This window comes from Elgaria multicarinata, chromosome 8 (assembly GCF_023053635.1).
Source record: "Elgaria multicarinata webbii isolate HBS135686 ecotype San Diego chromosome 8, rElgMul1.1.pri, whole genome shotgun sequence".
Taxonomy (NCBI): domain Eukaryota; kingdom Metazoa; phylum Chordata; class Lepidosauria; order Squamata; family Anguidae; genus Elgaria; species Elgaria multicarinata.
In genome coordinates, this window is record NC_086178.1 from 37,288,566 (window position 1) to 37,315,818 (window position 27,253).

The 27,253-nt window shown below is 42.7% G+C and overlaps 1 protein-coding gene across 1 annotated transcript in view; it reads left to right on the forward strand.

The window, feature by feature from the left end:
* Positions 1-3,071: 3,071 nt before the first annotated feature.
* ATR (ATR serine/threonine kinase) overlaps positions 3,072-27,253 on the forward strand; it is a 68,472-nt gene continuing 44,290 nt past the window's right edge. The window contains exons 1-14 of the mRNA XM_063132157.1: positions 3,072-3,130; positions 6,330-6,421; positions 7,781-7,930; positions 10,024-10,913; positions 12,131-12,321; positions 12,685-12,873; positions 15,018-15,250; positions 15,833-15,985; positions 17,686-17,884; positions 19,221-19,480; positions 21,851-22,041; positions 22,134-22,234; positions 22,456-22,627; positions 26,215-26,385. Coding sequence (XP_062988227.1) covers positions 3,072-3,130; positions 6,330-6,421; positions 7,781-7,930; positions 10,024-10,913; positions 12,131-12,321; positions 12,685-12,873; positions 15,018-15,250; positions 15,833-15,985; positions 17,686-17,884; positions 19,221-19,480; positions 21,851-22,041; positions 22,134-22,234; positions 22,456-22,627; positions 26,215-26,385 — 3,051 coding nt within the window. The remainder of the gene's footprint in view (positions 3,131-6,329; positions 6,422-7,780; positions 7,931-10,023; positions 10,914-12,130; positions 12,322-12,684; positions 12,874-15,017; positions 15,251-15,832; positions 15,986-17,685; positions 17,885-19,220; positions 19,481-21,850; positions 22,042-22,133; positions 22,235-22,455; positions 22,628-26,214; positions 26,386-27,253) is intronic.

Below are 27,253 nucleotides of genomic sequence, written 5' to 3' on the forward strand. Positions count from 1 at the left end.
GCATTGACTTTAATGCATTCCATTAACCATTTTGTGGTTAAGCAGCGTAGCTTAGCATGCTGTCTGAACCAGGCCAGTTATAGGGTGTCTTAGTCCCAGGTATTTAGGATGAGGCCTCCTGTTCTCATCCATACTCCCATGCAATGACAGTCTATGTATAAATATCGAAAGGAGGAACACTCAAATCTACATGGATCCGTATTTACATGGAAGAGAACTGTCCTGGCTAGATATGTATTAGTACAGCAGGAATGATGTAAAGCCACAAGAGCCAGTGGTATAGTGGTTAGGGGGTTGAACAAGGAATGGGAAACCCAGGGTTCAAATCCCCACTCAGCCATGAAGCTCACTGGGGTAATTTGGGGATAGGCACAGTGGCTGAGTTTGGAAGACACACTAATCAACTTGGGGGTGGGGGTAATAGGAACAGAATGGGAAACAACCGTTGATTAGCATGTTGTCCGAACGCAGCCTCTCTCTCAGTCTATCCTACCTCACAGGGCTGTTGTGAGGTTAAAATAGGGAGGGGGGAACCAAGTACACCACTTTAAGCTGCTCTGAGGAAAGGTGGGCAATAATTGTAAATAAGTACGCAATAGTATTATGATTCAAATACATTTTGTCCAAAGTCTGTATTATATTGACTAGGGGAGATTATTTGCAAGTGTCAGCAAGGCACACAGAGGTGAGGTCACATCAGACACCTTTATAGTTGAGATACCTACCCGTTATCAACAGCTAACCTATATTGCTTGTTAATTACAACTCTTCTTCTTGTGAATATGGAAGGAGCTGGCGCTACAGACACTTTTGGGAAAGTGCCTCTCTGACATCCCTGTGCTCACAAATCCTTCTCCAGCCTTCTCAATACCCCAACTGCAATGCATACATTAATTCCACACCCAATATGCTGTGCGGAGGCAGACAAATTCAGCTGGATCAGGATAAAAATCATTTTCTTTGGGGTCTGAAAGGCAAAAATCCTGTAAGGCCAGGCATGATACAGACAAGTAATGAAATCAATGTTAGTCTTATTTAGAGTACACCCAATTGAAATGGATGCAACTGAAATTAGACTAATATTGGAACATTACTAGGCCCTTTAAAGATTTGGGGTTCAAACCCAAAGGACACAAATATGCACAAAACCTGAATTTGTTGATGAATATCTTTATTACTAGGATTTATTTAAATTACTCAAAGGCAAAACCAGCCAGTTAATTTCTCATCCAAATAATCTGAAATAAACCAAATTCTTCAATTAATGTGCACCCTGCCCCCCAGCATCCCCCCCCCCCGCTTAATTCCCATGCACGGGGAGATTTGTAGGGTATTTGGGGTGGAATGGGAAGTTATCCCTTCCCTCCCCAGTTCAATCGCCTTTGAAAACCACCTCCTGCATGGCAATTCAGCTAAGGGATAAACTTTCCATTGGCATCAATGGGCACTCAGAGCTCTGGGGAATCGATCGGGGCCCAGGCTTAGCAACGTCCCTCCCTATGTGAACTAATTTGTCATGCCAGCGTCCCGCTGAACAAGCTGGGGCATCAAGAGACGAACGAGCGACCTGCAAAGGAAACCCTTCCAGCTCGGGTGTTTGCACAAGGGTCCTAGGAGCCAGCTCCGTCCCATCCCGTGTCCTGCCCTCTAGAAACAGCCAGAGCTCAGCTCTGAAACACGACAGCCTCTGCAAAGGTGGCTCTCGGCGACACAGCGCTTTCTCGCCTTGCTGTTTAATCATTACCAGCCTCCTCCGCACAGCGCGGTGAGGCGGGGTCAGGGCCTCCGAGCGCAGAGGGCGTGATTGCCCGGAAGGCCTCGGGTGACTCGCGCTGCATGCTAATAGCTCGCTGTTGAATGGCTCCAGCAACGTGCTCTTTCTCCCTTTCGCATTTCTAAAGGCGACAAAAAAGAAGAAGGAAAAAATTAACGCGTCTGCTTGGTTTTGTATTTATGCAGAGACCTGGCTGTAAAGCTGCAACCCGTTCTATGCACAGTCACTCCATCGCTTAGTAAGGCTGCAATCCCTATTACACCCAGTTACCTGGGAGTAAGCCCCTGAGTAGACATGCGCTGGCATGGAGCCCTACTAACTTGCTACGTGAGGGGTTTGGAAAGCTAGTGTTCTGTTTTGGACTACAGCTCCTATCAGTCCCAGCCAGCATGGGCAATGGTAAGGGATCATGGAAGTTGTTCAAAGCATGGAACACAAGTGCAATCCTATACATGTATGCTTGGAAGTAAACCCCGTTGAGTTGGCCACCTAGTGCTCTGCTTTGGACTACAGCTCCCATCAGGCCCGGCCAGCGTAGCCAATGGTAAAGGATCATGGGAGTTGTAGTTCAAAAAATCTGGAGAGCAGCAGGAACACAATATTGTATTTTATATCATGTTTTATTCTGGTTGTTTTATACTTTGAATGGTTTTATTTTTTGTGAACCGCACAGGGAGCTTCGGCTATTGGGCGGTATAAAAATGCAATAAATAAATAAGTGCAATCCCCATACATGTCTGGTCAAAAGTAAGCCCCATTGAGTTTCAATAGGACTTACTCCTAGGTAAGGGTGCACAGAATTGCAGCCTAAAATACGAAATAATACGTAAGTGCATAGAACGTTACTTTGCTGTAAAAATGCATAAACGTGGGCTGTTTATTAGCTAAGGACACGATCCTATGCATGTTCAAACAGGAAAAACATTCCTACAATTCTGGGCGTTGTAGGACTCCCCCCCCCCCCCCCGTCTGAACATGCACAGGATCGTGCTCTAAAGGATGCAGTTATTTTGGCATCTACCCTAAATATCCCCACCCTGCATTGGTAGCAATTAATCAGTCGCTACTTTATAGTAGCATTTTGGACCGATGACGTACGAATGCAGCGCGAGTTTGGGTAGCAGCATGAGCAGCGAGAATGAAAGCGGAGTTAAACGCATTTGTAGGAGGTTTGGTGCTTGCCAGCCACCATCCCGGTTCTGCCATTCATGCTAGCGGAGAGAAGGAGGCGGGAATGATGTCAAGTCGAAACTGAGCTGGCGGGAGAAGAGCTGGGGAGGGGGTACAGAGGGCGAGAATGGCAGACCAGGGGTTGGAGATGGCCTCGATGATCCCAGCCCTCAGGGAACTGGGCAGGTAGGTCTGAGGGCGACATACTGGGAGCAGGAAATATTTCCCTTTGCTGTTTGCCTGCAAAGCTCTTCCTGGCTTCTCTGCTTCCGCGGGAGCCCTGGGGATTATTATTAGTTTCTTTATTGATTGCATTTACATCCAACCTCCCCAACCCCCCCCCCCCCCGAGGAGCTCGAGGTTGCATACTTGGTTCTCTTGCTCCTTCCATTTTATTCGGACAACAACCCTGTGAGGTAGGTTAGGCTGAGCTTTATGGCTGAAGGTGTGTGTGTGTGTGTGTGTGTGTGTGTAGAGATCTTGAACAGAATCTCTAGTCCTTGCACTAGGCTACAGTTCCCAAGATGGAAGCAGAGGGAATAGGAAACATGACAGTTAAACTACTATAAAATTAATCCAACATCCATGGTCTGGTAACATCTTTGAAGGAAAAATCAAAGTTATTAGTTGTTGTGGCTTCTTTTTCTTTTACTGTAGAACAGGTATACATTTGTAGTATACCTCTTTGTACCTCTTTGTGAGTGAGTGCGCTCTCTCTCATTCCTTTCTTTCCCCTTACGTTTCTATTTCTAATTAAAGTTTAAACAAACAAAAACAACGTGTTGTTTTACCAGTGGCACCACCCTTGTGAAATCAGGATCCAACCTGGTGTCCTGGCCCACTAGTTGGGGACAAAAAACAAAGGTAGCTGTGGCAGCTATAAGCAAAAATTCTGAAGTCCATATTTGTGTAATACTTTCAGGAGGCCAACCAAAGGTCATCCCAAAACGTTGCAAAAGTTTTTTGTGTTTGGTTGGCTTAATAAAGCTTGGCCTGATTCCATGGGAACTTTTCAGGTAGACTTTAGTCCTGCCACCTTTAACTATAGTAATATGCTAGCTATATTGAACCTTGCCCCCCTGCACAATTAGTAATGCCGATCAGATAAGGACAGCAGACCTGACGGAAAAATAATTTCCAAGTCTAAGTATTTCACACCTTGACCCTATTCAGATGATATGACAAGCCACGATGGTTAAGCTTTTTGAGCTAAACAATGGTTCAGAAGATTCCTTAAACCATGGCTTTAACCATGATGGTTAAGCCAGAAAGCCAGGCTATGTTCAGAAGACACCTTAAACCATGGGTTTAACTATGGTGAATAAAGCAAAAAGCCTCACTCACTGTGGTTAAAGTCATGGTTTAAGGTGTCTTCAGAACACAGCCTGGCTTTCTGGCTTAACCACTGTGATTAAAGCCATGGTTTAAGGTGTCTTCTGAACAGGACCATTATGGTTTAGTGTGTTGCGTGAACCATTCCTAACCATGGTGGCTACATAACCATGGTTTAAACATGCTCACTAACCATTTGCTGCAAAAGGGTTAGTAATTGTAATATAATAATCACCATCATTTTATTTCTTACTCGCCTCTCCCTCTGGATCAAGGCAGGGTACAACACAAGTACAAAACACAATAAAATACATATAATTGATGAGAAACATATAAAACAAATACATTATTAAAAGGCAGCACATTATTAAAAGACATCTTAAAATTCAACTGGGTAGGCATGCCAGAAGAGAACAGTCTTTGTGGCTTTCTTAAATTCCGGAAGACTGTCTAACCATGGATTAGCGTGTTGTCTGAACAGGCCCTTTGTCTTATTTTAAAAATCCATTTAGGTTGCAATCCTATGCATGTTTAGACCGAAAAAAGTCCTACACTCCTACCATCCCTGATTGCACCTTTAATTCTCTTCAGCATCAGAATTCTTTGCTGTTTTAGCCCTTAGCTTGTTTTACCTATGGTCATTTTCATACTAATATATAATACCCCAACATTAATCTCATAGTCCATGTGAACCTATTTACATCATGTTTAAATTAGACTAATGCCTGGATGAAAGAAATAATCTCTTACTCTCATTTTTTAAATTTTAAAAGGAGGAAGTGTGGAATGGCATGGAATAACTCTATCAGAGCTAGATTCCAACTATCTAGCATCACTATTTGCCATCCTGTACTGTAACTTTGGATAATGAAATTATTTCTATTAAGGCATTATTCTTAACTGAATCGAATATGTTCTGTATTTGAATGTTGGGGCAGATATCTTTGTGGAGATATTTTCCTAATTTAGAGAGAGTAGGCATATATACATTACAGTTTCAAAATCCTTGTTTATAACCCTAGAATTTCAGGCAGCCCAATAATATCCAATATGTATGATGATTATGACATGGGCTATTACATACATTGTACAAGATCTGCTGATCCAACTGTACACCTCTTGCCCTCAGAATCCCTTTTCCTTTCTCTTGCTATCTAGGTTAGCATGAAGGGCAGGGCCTTCTTTTCTAATCTTTCAGGTGTGCCTCTTTCGCCACACATTTCCTATTTATCATCATGACAACTGTTCTTATGTCCTGTGCTTGCACAGCAGGGTGGGAGAACCTATTTTCATTGAGGACCACATTCCCTTGCTGGTAATCTTTTAGGACAACAGTGGGCTGTACTGAGGAAGATGAGAATGAGGACCAGGTCCATTCTGTTAGTTCTGCTGAAATGACTAACCCCTCTCTTCCTTTTTTCTTATGTGTCGTGTCTTTTTAGGTTATAAGCCTGCAGACTGGGACTTTCTTGTTTTATTGATCATATATAAACCACTCTGGAAGACCTTTTGGCTGGGGGATGAAATTATTTTAAATGAACAGAATAAGTAAATAAAGGGAACAATCCTATGGCCCCAAGACAGGGACGGAGGCATAGGATAGTTCGGATTCGATCTGAGATCTAAGGAGGAAAAGGGTGTGTGCTGGTGGGCTGGGAGAGGACTGGACTGGGGAGGCTGGCTTACAGTGTTTCCTTGGGCCTCCTTCTCTCCCATTCCGATGCACCCAGCTAGATGAGTGAAAAAGCCCATCTAGCCAAAATGCAGAGCAGGTGGAGCGTGGAGGCAAAGATCTCCTTTGTTCCTCCCACTCTGCATTGGATGACCATAAACCTCTTGAGTTCAGATGCTTATGGCCATCCAGATAAGATTGCACTCAAAATGGTGGGTAGGGCCAGAGCCATCCATCCCACAGACTCTTTCAAGATTGTCACCAGAGAGATGATCTTAAGTTAAGATCATCATCACCACGACCATGTAAGCAAATACTATATTAAAGTAGAAACACAAATATTTAACTATGTTTAAACAATTTGAATAAATCTAATTCCAGTGCAAGTCCAGAGGAATACAGTACTGTTGTTCAGAAGCCAAGACAAATACTCTGCCAGTTCATTGATCGAATCTTACTGGATGTAGATGTTGGTGAGTAAAACAAGGCTATAATTACTAAAGGGGTCAGAATTTGAAAAGTTCAAAGTATGCATGACCTCTGTCACATGTTGTCCTGTCCCCAAAACTTCAGGAGTGGGCGAATTCTTAAATATTAGGTAGTCCCTCCAATTGAATATGCATGCTGAAGAGTAGCAGTGCAATTGGGAAAGGAGTAGGAAAGTCCTGCCGGAAATGAATGGTGAATAAAACTACATCGTGTGTGTGTGTGTGTGTGTGTGTGAGAGAGAGAGAGAGAGAGAGAGAGAGAAAGTAGTTCTGTTTTGGAGGTGGGCGAAATCCTATGCATGTTTAGACAGAAGGAAAGTCCTATAACTCTCCGCATTCCCCAGCCAGCCTTGCTTGGAATTATTTGACTTTTTTCTGTCTAAATTCTGTGCATTGGATTGCGCCTTCAATTTTGTTTAGTGACAGAACTTGTCATTCTCATCAAGTTATGGGTGGTGATTAATGGGTATGATCCATCTGCACATGAGAGTTTAAAGACAAGCCACCACAAACCGTTGTTTATTGTGATGAGAATAAGCAAGCATGAGCCTCACCTTTGGTTGCTCCAGCTCTCCTTCCTCAGCTGCCATGCTCAAGGTGAGGAAGTTTAACACATAAGTTTATAGTTTGTAATAAACCACAGTTTCCCATGTCGTCTCAATACAAAAAAATGCTGCTTGTTCAAACTGTGGGTTGTATCCACTGTTAATCATGACTAACTTAAGTCCCGTTCATTGCAATTGGGCTGCTCTAAGTAGGAGTCATGTTGGATTGTAGTGCAATCTTATCTATTTTTTACTGAAAATGAAGTCCCTTTGTGTTCAGTGGGACTTATCCCCTGCCTAGTAAACGTGCTTAGGATTTGCATCCTCAGTAAATAAATGAGGGTATCAAATAATGGGTTGATATTGCTTTGATATTCTGGCTTTTTAACTACAATTTTCTTCATTCAGACAACACTGGAAACTACAGTTTGTTACAAACGTAAGCTTTAAATTTCCTCCCTTCACACATGGAAGTCTGCCGTGGCAGCTGAATGCAATGAATGCTTGCATCAAGAAGAATTTTCCCTATAAAATCAGTCCAAGATCCCTGTGGGAAAATTCAAACAAAATATAGTGTTCATCTTTGATTTCCATGCATGTTGTTGTAATATTGAGGAAAATAAGGAAGGATAGTGTTGAGAATGTATGAAAAGCACGCAATTTACTTTCAACAATAGTTTTTTTAGTTTTCTAGTTGTGCTGCAAGAGCAATCCTGTACAGTAAATCTTAAATTTGTTTTGAACCATGAAGTAATATGTGAGGATACTCTAGTGTGAAATGAATCTGTTTCCTTTTCAGTGGCTCTAGAACTTGTTAAGAAAACTGAGTCTCAGCCAAGTTCTGTAATGTTGCTTGACTTCATTCTGCATATCATGAAATCATCCCCACTTATATTTATAAATGTACCTGAAAGTCATCAGCAAAGCGATGCAGAGTCCAGCTGTATTGGTGAGTTTGCAGAAACATTTCTGTTGAGTCCTTGCAATTCAGGAGGCGTGAGTGGATTCAGGTATGAACTGCAAAGGATTAGGACCTGGGTGGTGAACCTCAGGTCTGGGAGCCAAATCTGGCTGTCCAGGGTTCCCCAGATGACCACTCCCTCTTTCCCTGGCCCCACCCCTCTCCCCAACTACCAATAGTTGGGGAAAGGGTTGTTTTTTGTGCAGGTCCTCATGCCTCCCACTCTAAAAAGTTGAAATGCCTCTCCTAAGGTTTTGTTACTAACAGGAAGACCTTTAAGCTACAATGACACTGTTCAGTCACAGTGGTTAAGCATTTTGAGCTAAGCATTATGGTTTAGTGTGTCGTGTGAACCATGAGTTAGCGTTTCAGGTGAATGATTCCTAACCATGGTGGCTACATAACCACAGTTTAAACACACTCACTAACCATTTGCTGCAAAATGGTTAGCAGTGTGTTGTCTGAACAAGCCCAATATGCTGGTACTTTTTGTATTTTTAGGCCCCACTGCTTTTGCCTTTGGCTTTCCCCACTTGGCTTTCAGCCCCACCCACCATTGGAATGTGCCCACCAGCACCACTACTGAGAGCTTCTCCAAAACTGAATTTGGCGCTTGGGCAGAAAGAGCTCCCTCAGCCCTGGATTCGGTGGATAGCCCTAAGCAAGTGACTGTTGTTACCTTCATTAAATTTCAGAAACAGGGCAGAATACCATCTTCCCTGTTCAACAGTGTATTATAAACTTAAAAATTGATATTTATTTTATTATTTTTTATTTAAAACATTTATTGGCTGCCTTTCAGGGCACAAGCCCTCGCAAGGCAGCTTACAACACTAAAATATGTAAAAACAGTTAAAATAGCAATAAAAACCGGAAAAGCCAACAATGAAATCAGCAACAACAGTGGCAATAGCAGCAACAACAATAATAAATAATACATTTTCAAGGCCTTCCTAAAAGCCTGCAATGATGGAGCATGGCGGACCTCTGATGGCAGCTTGTTCCAAAGGCGTGGAGCCACTGCAGAGAAGGCCCTCTCTACTCTTAAGCTAAATTGTCATAAAGATTTAAGCTGCAATCCTATACGTACTTACCTGGGAGTAAGCTGCACTGAAGTTAATGGGGTCATCCTTCTGGGTAGGAATGTTTAGGATTCTGGCTTAACTCCAGTATCCTCATGTGGAATTTTTTTTTCCAAGTGAAACTTCTTGTAATGTAAATTGCCAGTAGAGACAAAGCTGCAGTTTGAGACTTAAGCTAGGGGTGGAAACCGTGTTTCTGTGGAGATTACAACTGGCAATTGCATCTTTTTGAGGCTATCTCCAGGAAGGGAAGAGAAATCTCATTGTAGTCACAGAAGAGAGCTTGTATGCCATTGGTAGATACTTGAGTTGAATAAAAAGGCTTGTTCAAGTTGAATGATGGGTGTGCTGTTTGGGGAGCTATATTGCATTTGACTAAGGATTGTTGTATTCATTTTTATGCTTGAAAACTGAGTTTGAAAGTAAGACTTTGACTGAAACACTGTGCTCCTAATTTATTTCTACTTATAGCCTACTTTTCTGTGAGACATCTCCAGAAGTATCACAATAAAAGTCATTATAGATATAATTTATTGTGATGTATGAATAGTTTTGTTGTTATGTTTACTCTGAGGATATATACAATTAGTACATATATTCAAAAACAAAAAACTAAGCAGCAAAACAGTAGCTACCCAGATCAGCACCAAAATCACAAAAGCAAACCAGAAGGGAAATAAAACAAATCTTACTCAAACTCCAGATGAAGCAAACTGGTTTCAACTGATTGTTAAAACACCTGTAAGGTGCATCAACTAGTGTAAGACTTGCAACCTGCTTGTATGTAGGCTTACCCCAGGGGTGGGGGAACCTGTTGCCCTCCATATGTTTTTAGACTCCATCTCCCATCAGCCTCAGCCAGCATGGCCAATGTCAGGGATGATTAGAGTTGTAAACCATGAAGGTCCTTACTCTGGGTTTACCTGGAAATGTTCCACTGTTCAATAAGCATAGAATTGAAATCATGACAACTTCCCCCTTCTTTTTCTCCTGCTCTAGAATTCAGCAAATGGATCATAGCCAGGCTTTTGAGGATCGCTGCTGCTCCAAACTGCCACGCTTTACATGAGAATATTATTAATGTTGTTTGCTCTTTACTATGTCTTTTCAAAGTCAAAAACTGTACCATATTTAACTTGTTGTCCAGAGAGTTGCTGCATCTTCTTCAAGACCTGGTTTTACTTCATGAAAGAAATATGGGGATGTGCTTCCAGGGAGATGTATTGAGCTGGCCTGTGATTGTGAGCAGGTTTTCGTGCAACTCCAATGTACATCTGGGCTGTTTAAGTTCCGTCCAACTACAGTTAATGGATATGAGAAATGTGGAAAGCTTGGAAATAACTTTGATAAGAATTCTTACTGACATAGTTTCTTATGTGTTTTTTAAACCCCAGGATGTCACCTTTTGGGGAATAGGGTGTTCCCTATTAGAGTATGGTAGCCCAAAAGTCAAAGTTTTGAGCATAACCTTTTTGACAGAGCTGGTACAGCTAGGAGGGCCTCCAGAAGAGATGGCCAGCAGTTTCTTCCCAATGCTTTTTGGAATCTTGCAGTCCATTCATGAAATGGATGCTGCAAAACTGGGCCTCTACGAGGATCCACTCCTCATCTTGGTGAAAGCTTTATTTCCATTTGAAGTGCATGCCCATGAGAATATTGAACCTATTTATCTAAACATATTACTGGAAAAACTCCATGCCTTGTTTGAAGCTGATGCATTGAGACTTCTTCAGTCTGAGAAGGTGAAGGGAGCTTTATGTCACATACTGCAGTATTTCATGATGTTTGTGCCAGCTGGATATGAATCTGCTGTCCCAGTTAGAAGGACCCGTATTAACAGCATCTGCAGATTTTTTGTCGCCATCTTTGGGAGCCAGGTGGAGCAGGAGGTGAGTTCTGCGGAAAAAACAATCACAATGGAACCTTTTCTTGTTGTGTTTGGATTGAAGGATGTGAGAGTTAAGGCTTGTGTAAAGAATTATTTCAGAAGTTGTGCAAGCAATAGATGTGTATGGGTTACAATATGGTTTGTATTCATTTATGCCGCTCTAATTATGGCAGGATTAGACTTGAATCCTGTTGTTTGACCCATACAGGTGGACTTTTAGGACTACAAGGAACCCAGTAAAATGTGTATAGAACCAACCTTACTCTCTCCCTCACTTCAAGATTGGGGATTGAACATACTAAACAATAGTGTGTGTTGGTGCAGTAAAGTGCATAGCTTACAGCCAGTTGACAAAAGATGAAATACATGATATCATATTTTTTATAAAATGTGGGGATCATGGGCAGTATCCAATACTCCCCACATACTAGCGGGACGTACCACTAGCACAACGGGAGCCTAGTGGTGCCCGAAGCAATCGGAAATGAATGGGAATACTTGTGTAACAGCACAGGTCAGTAGAGCTCGCAGAAGGGAGCTCTGCTGCCCTCTCCTGTTCCAGAAATGAACATTTTGCTAGTTTCCGGTGTTCCATTTAGAAGCGCTAGTTCCTGTTGCGCTCACAGTGTGTCCCAGATCCAGGTGGAGACAAGCCCCCCCATTTATGTAATTAGAATTGTGTAGCACAAATGCTGGCAAAGTGTTTTTAAGGTCCTTCTCGTGAGCTGTTATTAAGGGAAGGCCCTTTCGAGGAAGGGATGAAGGGTAAATAGGCCAGGGCCCCCATCTCCCCTCACCCTCCAAGTCCTGTTGCAACCGCTTGCATTCTCTCAATACACTTTTCTTGCTCCACGTTGGCAGCAATAGGGCTAGCTAATGCACTTCCAGGGGCTAGATTTGGGACCCGTAGTTGATGACTGCTAGTTTAAAGGTATTGATTTCATAGAACATAACAATGGCAGGGTTTTAATTTGCAATTAAATGTCACACAGGTTAAGGAATTTCGACTTAAAACATTTGACAAGAATAATCCTGTTGGCATACATAATTCGTCTCTGATTGCAAGGGAATTTACACAAATGGGAAATAATATATTAGTTAGTTTTATGATCCTATTGTTTGTTCTGTTTAAGTCTCTCTAAAGTTGTGAGACTTTTATAAATATATAAGAGGAAATTGTACATCACTATTGTGACGTGTGTGTGTTTTGTCTGACAGTATCTGCTGAGTCCCCTTTATATAGCCTTGAAGACTGAAGCAACCAAGATCATCCGGGAGCAGCAGTGTAGCAGTCATTCGGAGACATCTGATACTGATGGGGGGAACAGCAGTAATGATGAAGTTCCGGAAAAAAGGCTACGTTTAAGTCTCTCCTTAAAGCAATCTAAAAAACCTCCAACACCACCAGGGTATGATGTTTCACTGTAGCTACTTCTATAGAAAAGTAGTTAAGGCTAATTCTGCAATAAATGATGGAGCTGCTGAATTCTTGAAAGCCTTGACTTTGCATCTGCAAATGCAACAGCCAGCCTTACCATGCTTGCCAAAAATCGTATAATGCTTCAGTTACAATGGAACAAATTACTGCTGCAGCTTAATCTGATCTATAGGGCAAGGTTGCTCTGTGTTTTGAACATTAAGATATTCATCTTGTTGTCTTAGAAGCTGATGCATTGTTTAATTATCCTGTGTCAAAAAGGCAGGAGTTCCTTACAAAAAGGTGAAGAGTTATATGTTAAGAAAACGTTTTAAAATAATCTGTTGCTTCATAGCCCCAGCCAGGTGGATATGAAACTGAAGAGCATGTTGTGGAATGAGATAAGCAAGAAAGCGGAATCTTTGTTGTTGCTCTTGGAACAAGACATTCTTCCGGTGGAAGTTCTGCAAGCCATAGACGGAATTGCTTTAATAGTTCAGCTAGCTGCTCTGTGCACTGTACACTGTATGGAAGATTTCAATAGGTAAAAGCATCAAAGTGACCATTATTTTGCCTTATTTGAATTTGTAAACATTTGGATGGTATCTGTACAATTACCTTCATGAATATCTATGTGCTGTTTTAGTTTCTGTGTTTTTAAAAAACTAAAATATGAAGTTATGATGTCCAAGTGATTTGTTGTCCAGATGCTTGGTAGAAATAGTATTTATTTATTTATTTATTACATTTTTATACCGCCCAATAGCCGAAGCTCTCTGGGCGGTTCACAAAAATTAAAATCATCATAAAACAACCAACAAGTTAAAAATACAAATACAAAATACAATATAAAAAGCACAACCAGGATAAAACCACGCAGCAAAATTGATATAAGGTTAAAATACAGAGTTAAAACAGTATAATTTAAATTTAAGTTAAAATTAAGTGTTAAAATACTGAGTGAATAAAAAGGTCTTCAGCTGGCGACGAAAGGAGTACAGTGTAGGCGCCAGGCGGACCTCTCTGGGGAGCTCATTCCACAACCGGGGTGCCACAGCGGAGAAAGCCCTCCTCCTAGTAGCCACCTGCCTCACTTCCTTTGGCAGGGGCTCACGGAGAAGGGCCCCTGTAGATGATCTTAAGGTCCGGGTAGGTACATATGGGAGGAGGCGTTCCTTCAAATAACCTGGCCCCAAACCGTTTAGGGCTTTAAATGTCAATACCAGCACTTTGAATCGGGCCCGGACCTGGACTGGCAGCCAATGAAGTTGTAAAAGGACTGGCGTAATGTGATCTCGCCAGCCAGTCCCTGTTAGTAAACGGGCTGCCCTGTTTTGTACCAGCTGAAGCTTCCGGACCGTTTTCAAAGGCAGCCCCACGTATAACGCATTGCAGTAATCCAAACGAGAGGTTATCAGAGCATGGATAACTGTAGCTAGGCTATCACTGTCCAGATAAGGGCGCAGTTGGTATATCAGCCTAAGCTGATAAAAGGTGCTCTTTGCCACTGAGTTCACCTGTGCCTCAAGTGACAGTTCTGGATCGAAGAGCACCCCCAAACTACGGACCCGATCCTTTAGGGAGAGTGCAACCCCATCCAGGACAGGGCAAACATCACCTCGCCGGACAAATGAACCACCTGCTAACAGTACCTCCGTCTTGTCTGGATTGAGTCTCAGTTTGTTAGCCCTCATCCAGTCCATTACCGTGCCCAGGCACTGGTTCAGAACAGTCACTGCCTCACCTGGGTTTGATGAAAAGGAAAGGTAGAGCTGGGTGTCATCCGCATATTGATGACACCTCAGTCCACATCTCCGGATAACCTCCCCCAGCGGCTTCATGTATATGTTAAACAGCATAGGGGATAAAATAGAGCCCTGCGGAACCCCATGGCTTAGGAGCCACGGCACAGAGCAATAATCCCCCAGCACCACCTTCTGGAATCGGCCATCCAAGTAGGAGCGGAACCACTGCAACGCAGTACCTCCAACTCCCAGTTCAGACAACCTATCCAGAAGGATACCATGGTCGATGGTATCGAAGGCCGCTGAGAGGTCCAGGAGAACCAACATGGTCGCACTCCCCCTGTCTCTCTCCCAACAGAGGTCATCCCACAGGGCGACCAAGGCAGTTTCTGTTCCAAAACCAGGCCTGAAACCCGATTGAAATGGATCTAGATAATCCGTTTCATTCAAGAGTGCCTGGAGTTGTCCTGCAACCACCCGCTCAAGCACCTTGCCCAGGAAAGGGATATTAGCCACCGGCCTGTAGTTGTTAACATCTTCCGGGTCCAGATTAGGCTTCTTCAGGAGTGGTCTAATTACCACCTCTTTTAAAGAGGCCGGCACCACTCCCGGCCTCTTTAAAAGTATATTCATACTGCTCATTGCTAGGCCAGCTTTTGTGTTAGCAAATAAGGCATTTTTGGTGGGGGATTTTTCTCCTAGTTGTCTGTATCCAAATATTTTGGTGGGAGGAATGTACAATGGAGAAGAATAAGTGGTTGTAAAACATCTTTGTGTGTGGTTGTTGAGATGTAAAATGGACTGGGTTGTGTCAGATCATTTGCTGATCTTGGAAATGGCCAGTCTCCATTCTTAAGATGTGACAACAGCAGTTGTACTGAACTTAAACATGACATCTGATTAAGGTGCTTCTGTAACTAGTGATTTATTCTTTTCCTTACAGCGTAGATTGTCAAGTCGCTCATCTGTGTAACGTACCCAGTCATAAACATAATAATACTGTTTGGCCTTTGGAATCAGGGGAGCATGTCCAGTTAATCTGGATTTCTTCAGAATTTATCATGAGAGCAGTGAAAGTTTGTTGGAAGCTTTTGAAGCCTGCTTCACGAATAACTGATCTTGAACCAGTGATACAAAAAGTTGTGAAAATAATTGATGCCTTTCTTTACATGCAAGGTGAGATGATATTTAAAATATTAGTCGTTGTTCACTTGTAAACATAAAAATTAACTAGCTCTCAATAAGAGGTGCATTGACACAGTTTTCATAACGCATTAAATCTTAGCATTTCATATGAATATATGAAACTGCCTTATACTGGATCAGACCTTTGATCTGTCTAGTCCAGCACACTATCTACCCTGGTCTGATAGCTAGTTTCCAAGGTCTAAGGCAGACGTCTTTTTCAGCCTTGATACCTGAGATCCTTTTAGCTAAATGTGCCAGGAGTTAAACCTGGGACTTTAAGACATAGCAAGCATGTGGTGAATCACTGAACTATGATGTAGATTAAAATGACTTAGTGCTCCTATTTCATCAGCAATGTATGCATCTGTTTCAGCCTTCCCCAACCTGGTTCTCTCGAGAAGTTTTGGACTATAACTCTCAAGATCCTATCTTTGGCCATGCCGGCTCAGTCTGATGGTAGTTGAAATCCAAAAGATCTGGAGGGCATCAGGTTGGGGAAGGTTACTGTATTTCATATGCCATCTGAGTTAAATTGGTTCGTCTGTGTTTCTCATCCCCACCAAAAAATAGCTAAAATTGAGTTCAGTGATGAGATGATTGAAAACTTCTTTGGAATACTAGCTTTGCCATGGATTTCCAGCCGTTGCAATGACACTTCGCTCAAGCTGCCTGCACTTAATTTGGATCTTCTGACTGTGAGCCAACACACTGCAAGCCATTTTTGTAAGTAATCAACAATGTTTTGTTTTGAAATATTATTTATTTTGAATACTTCTCTCTCACCCTTCAGCCTGGTGGTGTTTTTCTGAGCAGCTAACAGTAGATTAAAAATACAGACCCTGTTCAATTTACACACTAAGCCACGGTGGTTAAGCATTGTGAGCTAGACATTATGGCTTAGCATGTTGGGTGTACCATTCCTAACCATGGTGGCTACATAACCACGGTTTAAACATGCTCACTAACCCTTTGCTGCAAAAGGGTTAGCAGCCTAACCATGGCTTAGCATGTTGTCTAAACAGGCCCACAGTAAAACAGAATTAAAACCAGAGAAATATGCAAGTGATAAGTTAAAATAACAACTGATATTAAAACATCTAAAGGGCCTGGGCAAATAAAAAGCTCTTCACTTGGAACTGGCACTAAAAAGACATTAAAGTTGGTGTCAGGCTCCTCTCTGTCAAGAGCATTCCAAAGTCAGGGTTCCATAATGGAGAAGGCCCTATCTTGGATTACCACCTGGTGGGATAGCTAAAACCCTGGAAGACAGAAACAAAGTTCAAAGTGATCTTGATAGACTGGAGCTCTGGGCTGAAAACAACAGAATGAAATTTAATAGGGATAGATGCCAAGTTCTACACCTAGGAAAAAGAAACCAAATTCACAATTACAAGATGGGGGGTACTTGGCTCAGCACTACTACAAGCAAGAAGGTTCTTGGAATTGTTGTTGATCACAAGCTGAATATGAGCCAACAGTGTGATGTGGCTGCAAAAAAAGCAAACACTATTTTGAGCTCCGGCTATTGGGCGGTATAGAAATGTAATAAATAAATAAATATAGCTTTCAAATCACACGAGGTAGTGGTTCCCCTCTAATGGGCATTGGTTAGGCTTCATCTTGAGTACTGTTCCAGTTCTGGGCACCACACTTCAAAAAGGATGCAGCCAAGCTGGGGGGAGTTCAGAAGAGGGCAACGAGGATGATCAGGGGTTTGGAAACCAAGCTCTATGAGGAGAGACTGAAAAAACTGGGCATGTTCAGCCTTGAGGGGAGACATGGTAGCACTTTTCAAGTATGTGAAAGATTGTCACACAGAGGAGGGCCAGGATCTCTTCTCGATCATCCCAGAGTGCATGACACGGAATAATGGGTTCAAGTTACAGGAAGCCAGATTCCTCTGAACATCAGGAAAAACTTCCTGACTGTTAGAGCAGTATGCTAATGGAAGCAATTACCTAGGGAGGTCGTGGGTTCTTCCGCACGAGGCATTCAAGAGGCAGCTGGACAGCCATCTGTCAGGTATGCTTTAAGGTGGATTCCTGCATTGAGCAGGGGGGTTGGACTCGATGGCCTTATAGGCCCTTTCCAATTCTGCTATTCTATGATTCTATGATAGGGGACCTTCAAAGATGATCTCATTGTTCAGACAGGTTTTATTTCCAGAGAATAAGGCTGCTTTGAGCAACTTTTAAACGCCCATGAACTATGTGGAAAAAACACTGGCATAAGATGTTTGACTTGCATAGCCATTTAGTTATAATTAAGGTTTTGTTTTTGAACTATTAGCCTTAATGACTGCAGAGCTCTCTATATGGTGAGCTCCAGAATGTCCAACAGTTGTAAGATGGGGGTAGTATCTGTGTATCACTGAGAAAGTATAGATTATTGACCTTACAGTGCTTCTGTATCTTTTCGTTTAGCACCTGAGACTCTGTCGAAGTGTGTGTTTCTCCTTTCTCTGATTCCCAAAAAATTATATCTGAAGTGGAGACGTTCTGTTTATCAGCGTGCCCTACAGAATCCCCATGAAATTGTCAGAGCTAACTGTGTTAGAGGATTTCCTATCCTGCTGCACCACTCAGCTGTAAAATCCCGAACCACACTGTCTGCAGCTTGCTTGTATGTAGTATTTGATGATTTCAAGAAAAACTTTGGGTGGAGGAGAATAACTTGCAGTTAAGAGATGTAGTAGAATCTTGTAAAATACTAGCATGGTGACTGCAATGGTATATGGTAGAGGTTGTAAATGCAGGAATTATTTCCCCAAATATATTCCAGTATAGTTTGTTTTGGGGGTTTTGTTCTGTTGTGAGCATTAGAGATGTGCTATGGGTTATGACGGCTGCCTCTAATTTCTTCACTCAGTCCCTCTCTGCCTGAGGATGGGCTTTTCCCCCTGTATGTTTCTAGTTCAAAAGTACATGGGGTGTAATGCTGAAAACCTGGTGATCATCTCCCATTTTAAGACTTACTAAGGTGTCTGGAGGCAGCTCTTACCACAGAAGTCTTAGGAAGTTTTCTTTGTTGCTTGCCAGACTTGCATTGCCTTCTGTCAGCATAACCGACCCCTTCCTCCACTGCTTCTCTTGTATTGGCTTGTTTACCTTGAGTTGTGTGAGAGTGTGTGTGTGTCACTTTATTCTTCAGCAGTTATGCTAGTCTAGGAGGAGGGGGAAGGGGTGCTTTTCCTGATTTCCTCCTCTTGCCCACAGTGAGTGCACGGCTAGACAAGCAGTAGAAACCACAGCAACGGGTTGTGGTTGTTTTTTTTAAAAAAATATTTATTGTGATTTGATCTAGCATTTGTGCGTAGTCTTGATTTCAAATTTGCAAGATAAGGGGGATGAATGTTCTGGGTCAAGAATTTGAAGTGTTAGGGTGGGTGTGTTTTAAAAAGTGAGGTATGAATAAGTATGTGTATTGTACAGGTGTTAGGAGAATATTTAAACGTATGACAAGACGCATGAATATGAAGATTTGAAAGTGGTACACCAGCCTACACTTCCTGAGCTGGTCTGGAAGATCAAATCTTGTCTTAATCAGTCAGAATCTGCTTGAATGTCGTGCCCTCAAATGCAGCCTCTTTTGCTCGTCTCTTCATACGTGTGAGCAGACAGTGCAGTTAACCATAGCTTTCTGTTGTGTCTGAACCATTTCAAACAAGCCAGGATTCGGAAGCCAACCTTAAACCATGTTGTCATATCCTGGCTTGTTTGGAAGACAATATTCGTAGTTTTCCAGTTCAGATGCAACAGGAACTTATGATTAACTGTTGTTTCCTGATTCATTTTCTCACTCACATAAAGGGAGGACTGAAGCATGTGGGCAGACAAAACTTGAGCATAACCTGGCTTATTAAACCAGGATTTGATTGTCCAAACATAGGCAACATGGTGAAAATATTACTATAGCACATGCAGAAAAATCACTGTACACTTCTTTTTTTTAATTTCAGAGACCACATACAGGATGAATCTCTATTAGTCCAGAAAGCTTATGCCAGTATCATTGGAAGCTTGGCTTGCTGCCTTTCTGACAACTTTAATTTAAAACCTTCTTTAACTAAACCTGACGTCCAGCCCAAAAGCTGTGGCATCCTCTGCAGCGGATTTGTTGTGACTCCTTCTCATGAGGAAGTGTGTGCAGTGAAAGCTGATGTGTTTAAGCCATTTTTAAATCTTGTTGAAAACAGCATAGCCAGTTCAGTAAAGCTTGGTAAGTTACTTTGAATATACTTCTTTTCCTTTTCTTTGCCTGGTTTGCAGGTTATTTCTTTAACATTTCAAGTGGGACCTGCAACAAAATGTTGTGATGCGGAATGCTCCTGTTCAGTGTTGCAGCCAGTCATGTCTTCTTTCAAGATACTCCCTCCCCCCCACCCCCTCCCCACACAACAGACACTACTTAGCATTCTGTGACCATTGAGCATGCTCATTCCTCAGTGTGCTGCTTGGGGTTGGGTGGAGCTGCTGCACCTTAATGGCTATTTTTCCTTAAAGAGTTTTTTCTATTTCTGCAAATCTTGAGGTTCTCCCAAGCCTCCTGATATCTCCCTCTTGTTTCTCAGCATCCCTGATTTAGCTACATAGTTATTCTAGTTCAGCACCTGAGTTTATTTATTTATTTATATCCCACCTCTTTTCCTCCAAGGAACCCAAGGTGGTGTACCTAATCCTCCTCCATTTTATCCTCACAACAACAACCCTGTGAGGTAGGTTGGGCTGAGAGTCTGTGACTGGCCCAAAGTCACCCGGTGGGTTTCCATGGCCATGTGAGGACTAGAACCTGGATCTCCTGACTCCCAGTTCCACACTTTAGCCACTACACCACACTGGCTGTCTAAGTTCACTCTTAGTCTTTAGGCTGATAAAGCTGATCCAGTGTATGTTTACAGCTTACAATTTGTGCTCCTCCAGATGTTTTGGCCTACAAATTCCATCAGACCTACCCAGCATGGCCAGAGTTTAGGCAAAATATCTGGACAGCTACAAGTTGCTCACTCATGGCTTACAGGCTTGCAAACCCTGATACATGTGTGGAGTCCCCTGCCTTCAGCAGCCTTCCCACCATTCTTCTGGTTCATAGAGTAGACAGAGATAGATTCCTGCAAGGTGGGAAGAGTTGAAGGAATGTTTTCCCCCGCTTCTTGCTTTGCAAGTACCTCTCCCTTTGAGAAATGAGAGGTCATGCTAGAAACTTCCACAATAATGCTGAAGCTTCCATGGCGCCCTCTCAGGAGTGGAAGAGTCATGTGCTGCTTTCAGCTTAGGGATGCTGCTCACATTTGGAAATGGAGCCAGAAAGTACAAAGTGACATGTGACTCTCTCAGTCCCTACCACACTTCCCCAGGCATTATTGTGAGAGGAATGTGTGGTGCTACCCCTGCCTTGTCCTCTTAAATTGTTTCACGGAGAGAAAGCTGGGTTAGTGCTGGATGTTATCTGTGGGATATAACTGAGCTAAAATGTAAGAGGAGATAGAATAGTCATGTTACATATGTGTAATGCAGTCTTGGAAGCCTAAACTACACCTTTGCAGCTATTTCAAGCTGCACTTGAGAATTGTGGATGAACATATTAGCCTGGTTTGCATGCAATGGTAACACAGTTTGTTTTTTTAAAGCCTGGGTTACTGTAAGCCACCTGGCACGCTAATCCCGCGGCTTGATTGCTCCCGCTTGGCTCCTCCTACCAGTGTGAGCGGATAAACAAGCCTGGGATGCTCTGTCACTGGTTGGTTAGTGTTACATCTGAACCCACCACTCTGGCTTGTCTCTCCTTTGACAAGTCAGAGTTGTAATCCAAGAACAAACCCTGGGTTACAACTCTGGCTTGTCAAGGAAAAGTAAAGGCAGAGTGGTGGATTTGGGCATAATGCTAGCCAAGCCAGGGACGGAGAGTCGCTGTCCTGTTTAGCTGCTCCCAGTGTTGGGAGGAGTCAAGTAGGAGCGATCAAGGTGCGTTCATTAGCACATTGATTCACTCATGGCAACACAATTATTGTTTTTTTAAAACTAGGTTATCATTGTGTATAAACTGGGACTTTGCAACTGAACTTGATAATGAGACTTGAGGCTTTATTAAACCACTTTATGAGGACAATTGAAATTTGGAATGACCCTGAGTTATGAATTCTGAGTATTTGAAAAGACATGTTTTAAGATGCGTAAATGTCGTGATCCACCATGTTACCAGCAGCAGCCATTCCAGTAGGCTTTGCTGAGGGAGTTGAGAGGGAGAGCAGGGCCATGAAGGCTTCCCCTCCCTCAGTTGTCCCAACCAGTACCCATTCCAGCAGGCTCCACAAAGGGAGAGGCGAGGGGGAAGCAGGGCCGTTCTACCATTGCTGCTGAAAGAATTTTCTCTTCCCCCCCTCTTCCCTCCCCATTCCTTTTTCCTTGTGTGTCGTGTCTTTTTAGGTTGTAAATCTGTGGGCAGAGACTGTCTTGTTTAATTGATTATATATAAGCTTTGATGGGAGCCTTTTTGGTTGAGGAGTGGCATTAAAGCACTTAAATAATTTGAATTTGGATCATATACCAGAAAAGTATTGAATGTGTTTCTGTTTCTTACTTTCCCTCCTAGTTTTAATAGAGAACGTTCCTCTACTTTGTAAACACCTGGACTTCAGAAGAGATGAAGTAAATGTAAAACCTATTGTTGGGGCTTTCTTAAAGCTAATGGAAGATCCAGATAAAGATGTAAGAGTAGCCTTTAGTGACCACATCAAATATGTACTGGATTCTTCAGGCTCTGAGGAAGGATTCATCAAGGAGGTGAATTTCTGAAGTGTCCTGAAGCCTGCAAGAGCTATTTGGAGATGTAATCATAATTAACGTATACAATATTTTTAAATTTTCTGTTTCAGCTCTTTGTTTCCAGAATGAAAGAAGCCTATACAAATGCTAAAATATCACGAAATAGTGAACTGAAGGACACACTTATTCTCACAACAGGAGATATTGGAAGGTACACTTTTAATGGCTCTGTTTCTAACATCCATAAGTATTTTGATCTGAGGGGACTTTACGTGCAAGAAGAATATTCAGTATTTTAAGACAATAAGGGTGTATTTGCTGAACAGATCAAATGAAAAGATGCAATTTTCATATCCTCTTTTTTTGGATGAATTGTCCTCAGTGTGTTAGTGTTGCATTCCAGTAACATCTATTTGTGTTTTCCTCTGCAAGGGCAGCGAAAGGAGATCTGGTGCGTTTTGCACTCTTACACTTGTTGCATTGCTTACTTTCCAAGTCGGCATCTGTGGCTGGAGCAGCATATACAGAAATCAGAACTCTGGCTGCAGCCAAGTCTGTAAAGCTGCAAGTCTTTTTCAGTCAATACAAAAAACCCATCTGTCAGGTAAAAATTACTAACAACACAGGGAGAGGACGTTTTATTTCCCTTTGATTATTGGGGTACCGTGGGGGGTCTGAAATACTCTTCCCTTTCATCCAATTTTATGCAAATGATATGCACTCAAAGTTTTGGGGATAGGGTTCAGTAGCACGGATAGCTTCTTTAGAGTTCTGGAGGGCTCTGACTGAAACCTAGAATGGATTCACAGCCCAATCGAAATCGGAGCCACCAGCTCCATAGATAAAGGGGCCATATGCAGACATAAAAGGGGGCTGGGGAAAATGCAAAAAACCCAACCCTTTTCCCAGGCCCATTTTCTTAGTGCAAGAAAAGAAAAAAATTAAAAGGAGCTCCAACCGTGATGGTGTCGTGGTCACTATGGGCATGGAGCAGGGGTGGGGGTTGGTGAGAGTTGGGGGAGGAGGCAGGGGGAAAAGCACTGGCAGCAATTTGGCTGCAATTGCAAAAAGCGATTGTAGCCCTGCTTGCTGCACTGTACCCATGATGGGTTGGCATTTCTGGGTTTGGACGACCCATAGTGGGTGAAACACCCCTAGTGTAGACCGTGAGTTATAAGGGTGGGTTGTTAGGGAAAAACAACGCACCCTTATAAAATAGGGCTGGGTTTGGATGACACACTAACCTATCGTGGGCTTCAGACAGCAACCCATTGTGTGAACACAGTCATAGTGTCTGGGTTCGCACATCACAAAACAACCTCATGTTGGATGTTGCTTTTGCAAAGCAGCAGCAGAATACATTGGGCATGTGACCCAGCAATTTGTGGCTTAATTTGCCACCCTACCATACTGATTTGCCACCTTACCATGCAAACCTGGTCAATATGTGATCCTGCAGCCCACTAACAGTCCTTTAATTACGACTGAAGATTAGGAGAATCGTATTTGTTTTGGATCAAAGCCAGAGTAGCTATTCAAGTAAAATCTGATAAAGCCATTTCAGTGCTATTACACCATCAGCGCTGGTAGGAAAGTTGGGCTGTATCTTTTTGAGTTAGGCAGTAGGTTTCTGGTTGGGATAGCTTGCGTTAGCAGAACTATAAGCAGATTGATATGGTAAAAATGTTTTCTTTCTTTAATCAGCTGAATGATTTTTGACATAATTGCCCTAAGAAAGAATTCTAATTTCTCTGGTTAATGTGAGGAGGCATTGGAGAATTGGTTATTATCTCTCACTGGTCAGGAAGGCAGGGATCTCATGATCAGTGATCCTTGAAGGAAGGCCTGGACCTCCAGTTCTACCTCAAGTTTCCTTCCATGTAATAATTTCATTTGATCTACAATCATTACTCTCAGAGTTCTTCCTTTCTATATTCTAAGAACACTTTAAAATTCCTAAAATACTCTTTTCAATCCCGATTGTTATATATTTTGTTTTCTGACTTCAGTCTATTTCAGCCTCACTACAAAAAAAGAAGCTTTCTCTTTCATTTCCCCCTTCCACTGTCCTGGAAAGCTGGAAACTACCTCAGTCACGCATGTAAGGCTACCCAGCGAATAGTCCCACTGCTGCCCAGCCCAACTTACTTACTGATCTGGACCCTTCAGAACAATTCCTGCAGGAGGGAATATATGGTAGAAGCAACAGCCACTCTTTAATGGGATGGGATCCTGACTGTCAAAGAAAAGTCACCTTTGACCATCCCAAATAATAATCCATCTAGGGGAAGAGATGAACACAGAAAAGAGCCAGATTTCTTTGGCTCCAGAATGGATAAAAAAATTCCTACAAGAGATCAAATCCATACAAAGGCAAAAAGTGAGCAGACGACATGAACTCAGTTTACATACAAGGCCTCATGGTTTCCTGCATCCAAGTCCATCCATGGGCTCATTTTCACTCTCACTACTAGGGCTCCTCCCACCCTATCAGCAGGACATAATCCAGAAATGTCCAATTCTCCTCCAAATGTAAAGCTCTCCTTCCTCTGGTGGGAAAAACTATCCAATCTCAAGAATGGAATCCCTCTCGGGGAGCCCACCAGGACTGTATTAACAACAGACACTGGTCTTTCCTGTTGGAATGCTCATTGCCAAAGCCAGGTAGCATAGGGGACTTGGACCCCATGGAGGCCAGGTATAGTATCAACTATCTGAAACTCTAGGTGATCCATCTCTTCTTGCTATATTTTTCTCAGTTCCTTACCAAACAATAAATTCTAATCAAAACAGGCAATTTGTCTGCAAAGGCCAATATCAATCACCAAGGTGGTACAAGGGTTGAAGTGGTCCATTCTATCAATCTTTGCCCAGCACATTTGGGGCATCCTCAAAATGGCTGCGGATTTCCTCAGCAGACAAAACGTCATCCTGGACGGAACAGGCCTCTGAGACAGCGAGTCTTCCTCCAGTTCCAGGCCTGCTTCGGCACCATGGTCGTAGACATGTTGGCTTCTCCCCAAAACAGCAAGCTTCCTTCCTTCCTTTCTCACTTCCTGAAACCCAGGGCAGAGAGCTGGGATGCATTTGCTTGTTCCTGCCCTGTTGTATCTTTCCTCCCATCCTTCCCTACAGTGTTTTGAGGAAAGTCAGATTCAAGCAAGCCTTTGTGTTGCTAGTGACTCCACAAGACTATGGTTTTGGGAAATTCTGCAGTTGGCACGGTCTGGCCCCTGGTTCTTACCAGTCCAGACCTTCTCACTCTCCAGCACCCAAATCCCAGGCGACTCTACCTAGCTGCTAGAGGCTGAGTGAGAAGCTCTCCTGTGCCTCGGTTTCTCTATAGATGTGGTAAGCATCACCCACTCTTCCCTGAGACATCCACTGTAACTAGTTATGAAGCCACATGGAAAGCTTCCACTTGTTGGTGCAAGAGAAAATCCATCTTGAAAGGCCAGTATCAAGAACCTGTTGGCCTTCCTGCAAACAGGCCCTGACTTGGGTTTACAGCCTAACACTTTACGCAGGCAGGCCTCTCTGCTGGCATTGGTCTAGGCCAGGTGGCCATCCTTGTGGTCCAACCCCGATCTGAAGCCTTTTCTCCAAAGCACAGCACTTCCGGCCTCACTAGTGGCACCCAGATTTCCCTCCTGAAGTCTACATTCCCATAACTACACATTTGACAAATTCGCCTCAGCAGAGGCCACCTTCAGGAGAGGAGTTCTCCAGAGCATGGTCCTTCCCACATAGTCCACTCATAGGAGAGGATAGCTTGGGGTCATCCCAGTCCTTGGATGCTTCTTCCCACGAACCAGAGCATGGAACGTTGGATACTTCATGTGAAAGTCCATTCCTCCATCCCAGTCGGTGGGATGGAAGCATCCTATCCCATTCTTCATGTGGCTGACATAATTTTCCAACCTGATCGGCCAAATCTGCATGTTCTTGCCTTGCTTTCCAGAGGGATGTTTTTGCCTATTGGGTTTATTTTCTGCCTTTGCTGTTCTGTCCTCTCCTCCAGTATTGTGTTTCGCTATTCATGTGATCCCTGCCTTCCTGGGCAGAAAGAGGAAATAGCCCAATATTTAGATGGCTCCTTCCCACAATCCAGAATGGACTTCCACAGTAAGTATCCAACATTCTATTCTGTATGACAAAAATTACAGTGAAATGTATTTATCAACGCTTTAGTTTTTAGTGGAATCTCTGCACTCCAGTCAGATGGCAATGATTTCTAGCACTCCCCGCCAAAGCAATGAAATGCAGAAGCAAGAGATTGCTCATCAAAGGGAGGCGGCCTTGGACATGTTATCAGAAATTGCCAATGTTTTTGATTTTCCAGACCTCAATCGTTTTCTCAATGTGAGTTGATAATATTCCATACTTATAAGTGTTTGCACGTGTTATCTCCTGTGTTTTCTAACGCAATATTTTGGATTCACAAAACCTTTGCCTTTATAAATTGTGGATTATTTAAGATTTGTTGGGTTCCTGCATTTTTTCATTTCTGAAAAAGAAAGAAAAAACTGAAAGGAGAAATGCCTTTCCCCCCCAAGGCCTTTCCTTCTACCCTGACAGCCCTTATCTTTCGACCTTCTCCCAGATTTATCTAGAGGAAGGTTTCTTTGAGCTTAGAGTGAAATGTGTTTTGTAAAATGCTTCTTTCCACTGTAGTCAAGATTACTTGAAACTGCAGCCAGTTGCTGGATGGTTGGTTGGTTTTTGCACAGGTTTTCAGGAGATGTTGATTTGAAAAACCAGTCTAGAAGTTAAAGGAGGCCTCTAGCTCTAAAACCTGGGGAGGGGGGTCTTTAGGGACCAAACATGATATGATGTAGCAGCCACATGTTATTTATAACTGCCTCTGTCCAAATGAAAGGTAGGGCAAGTATTTATTTATTTATTTTTACTTGGGAAAGGGAATTGCCCTTACATCGCTGTGCTCCGTTTTATGAAGCACTTTTTTATTTATTTATTTATTTATTACATTTTTATACCGCCCAATAGCCGAAGCTCTCTGGGTGGTTCACAAAAATTAAAACCATAATTTCCTCATTCTGGCTCACTTCTGGTTTCAGATCCAGGCTGAGGAGAAAAGTAGAGTGCAGCAGAGTAAGACAGGTAACAGGCGAACGTTTATTGCGTCTCACCTGTGTAATTCTTTTTGTGTGAACAATAGACTCTCCCTTGCTTTACATGTGAACATGGCAAACACATGCATAAATACATG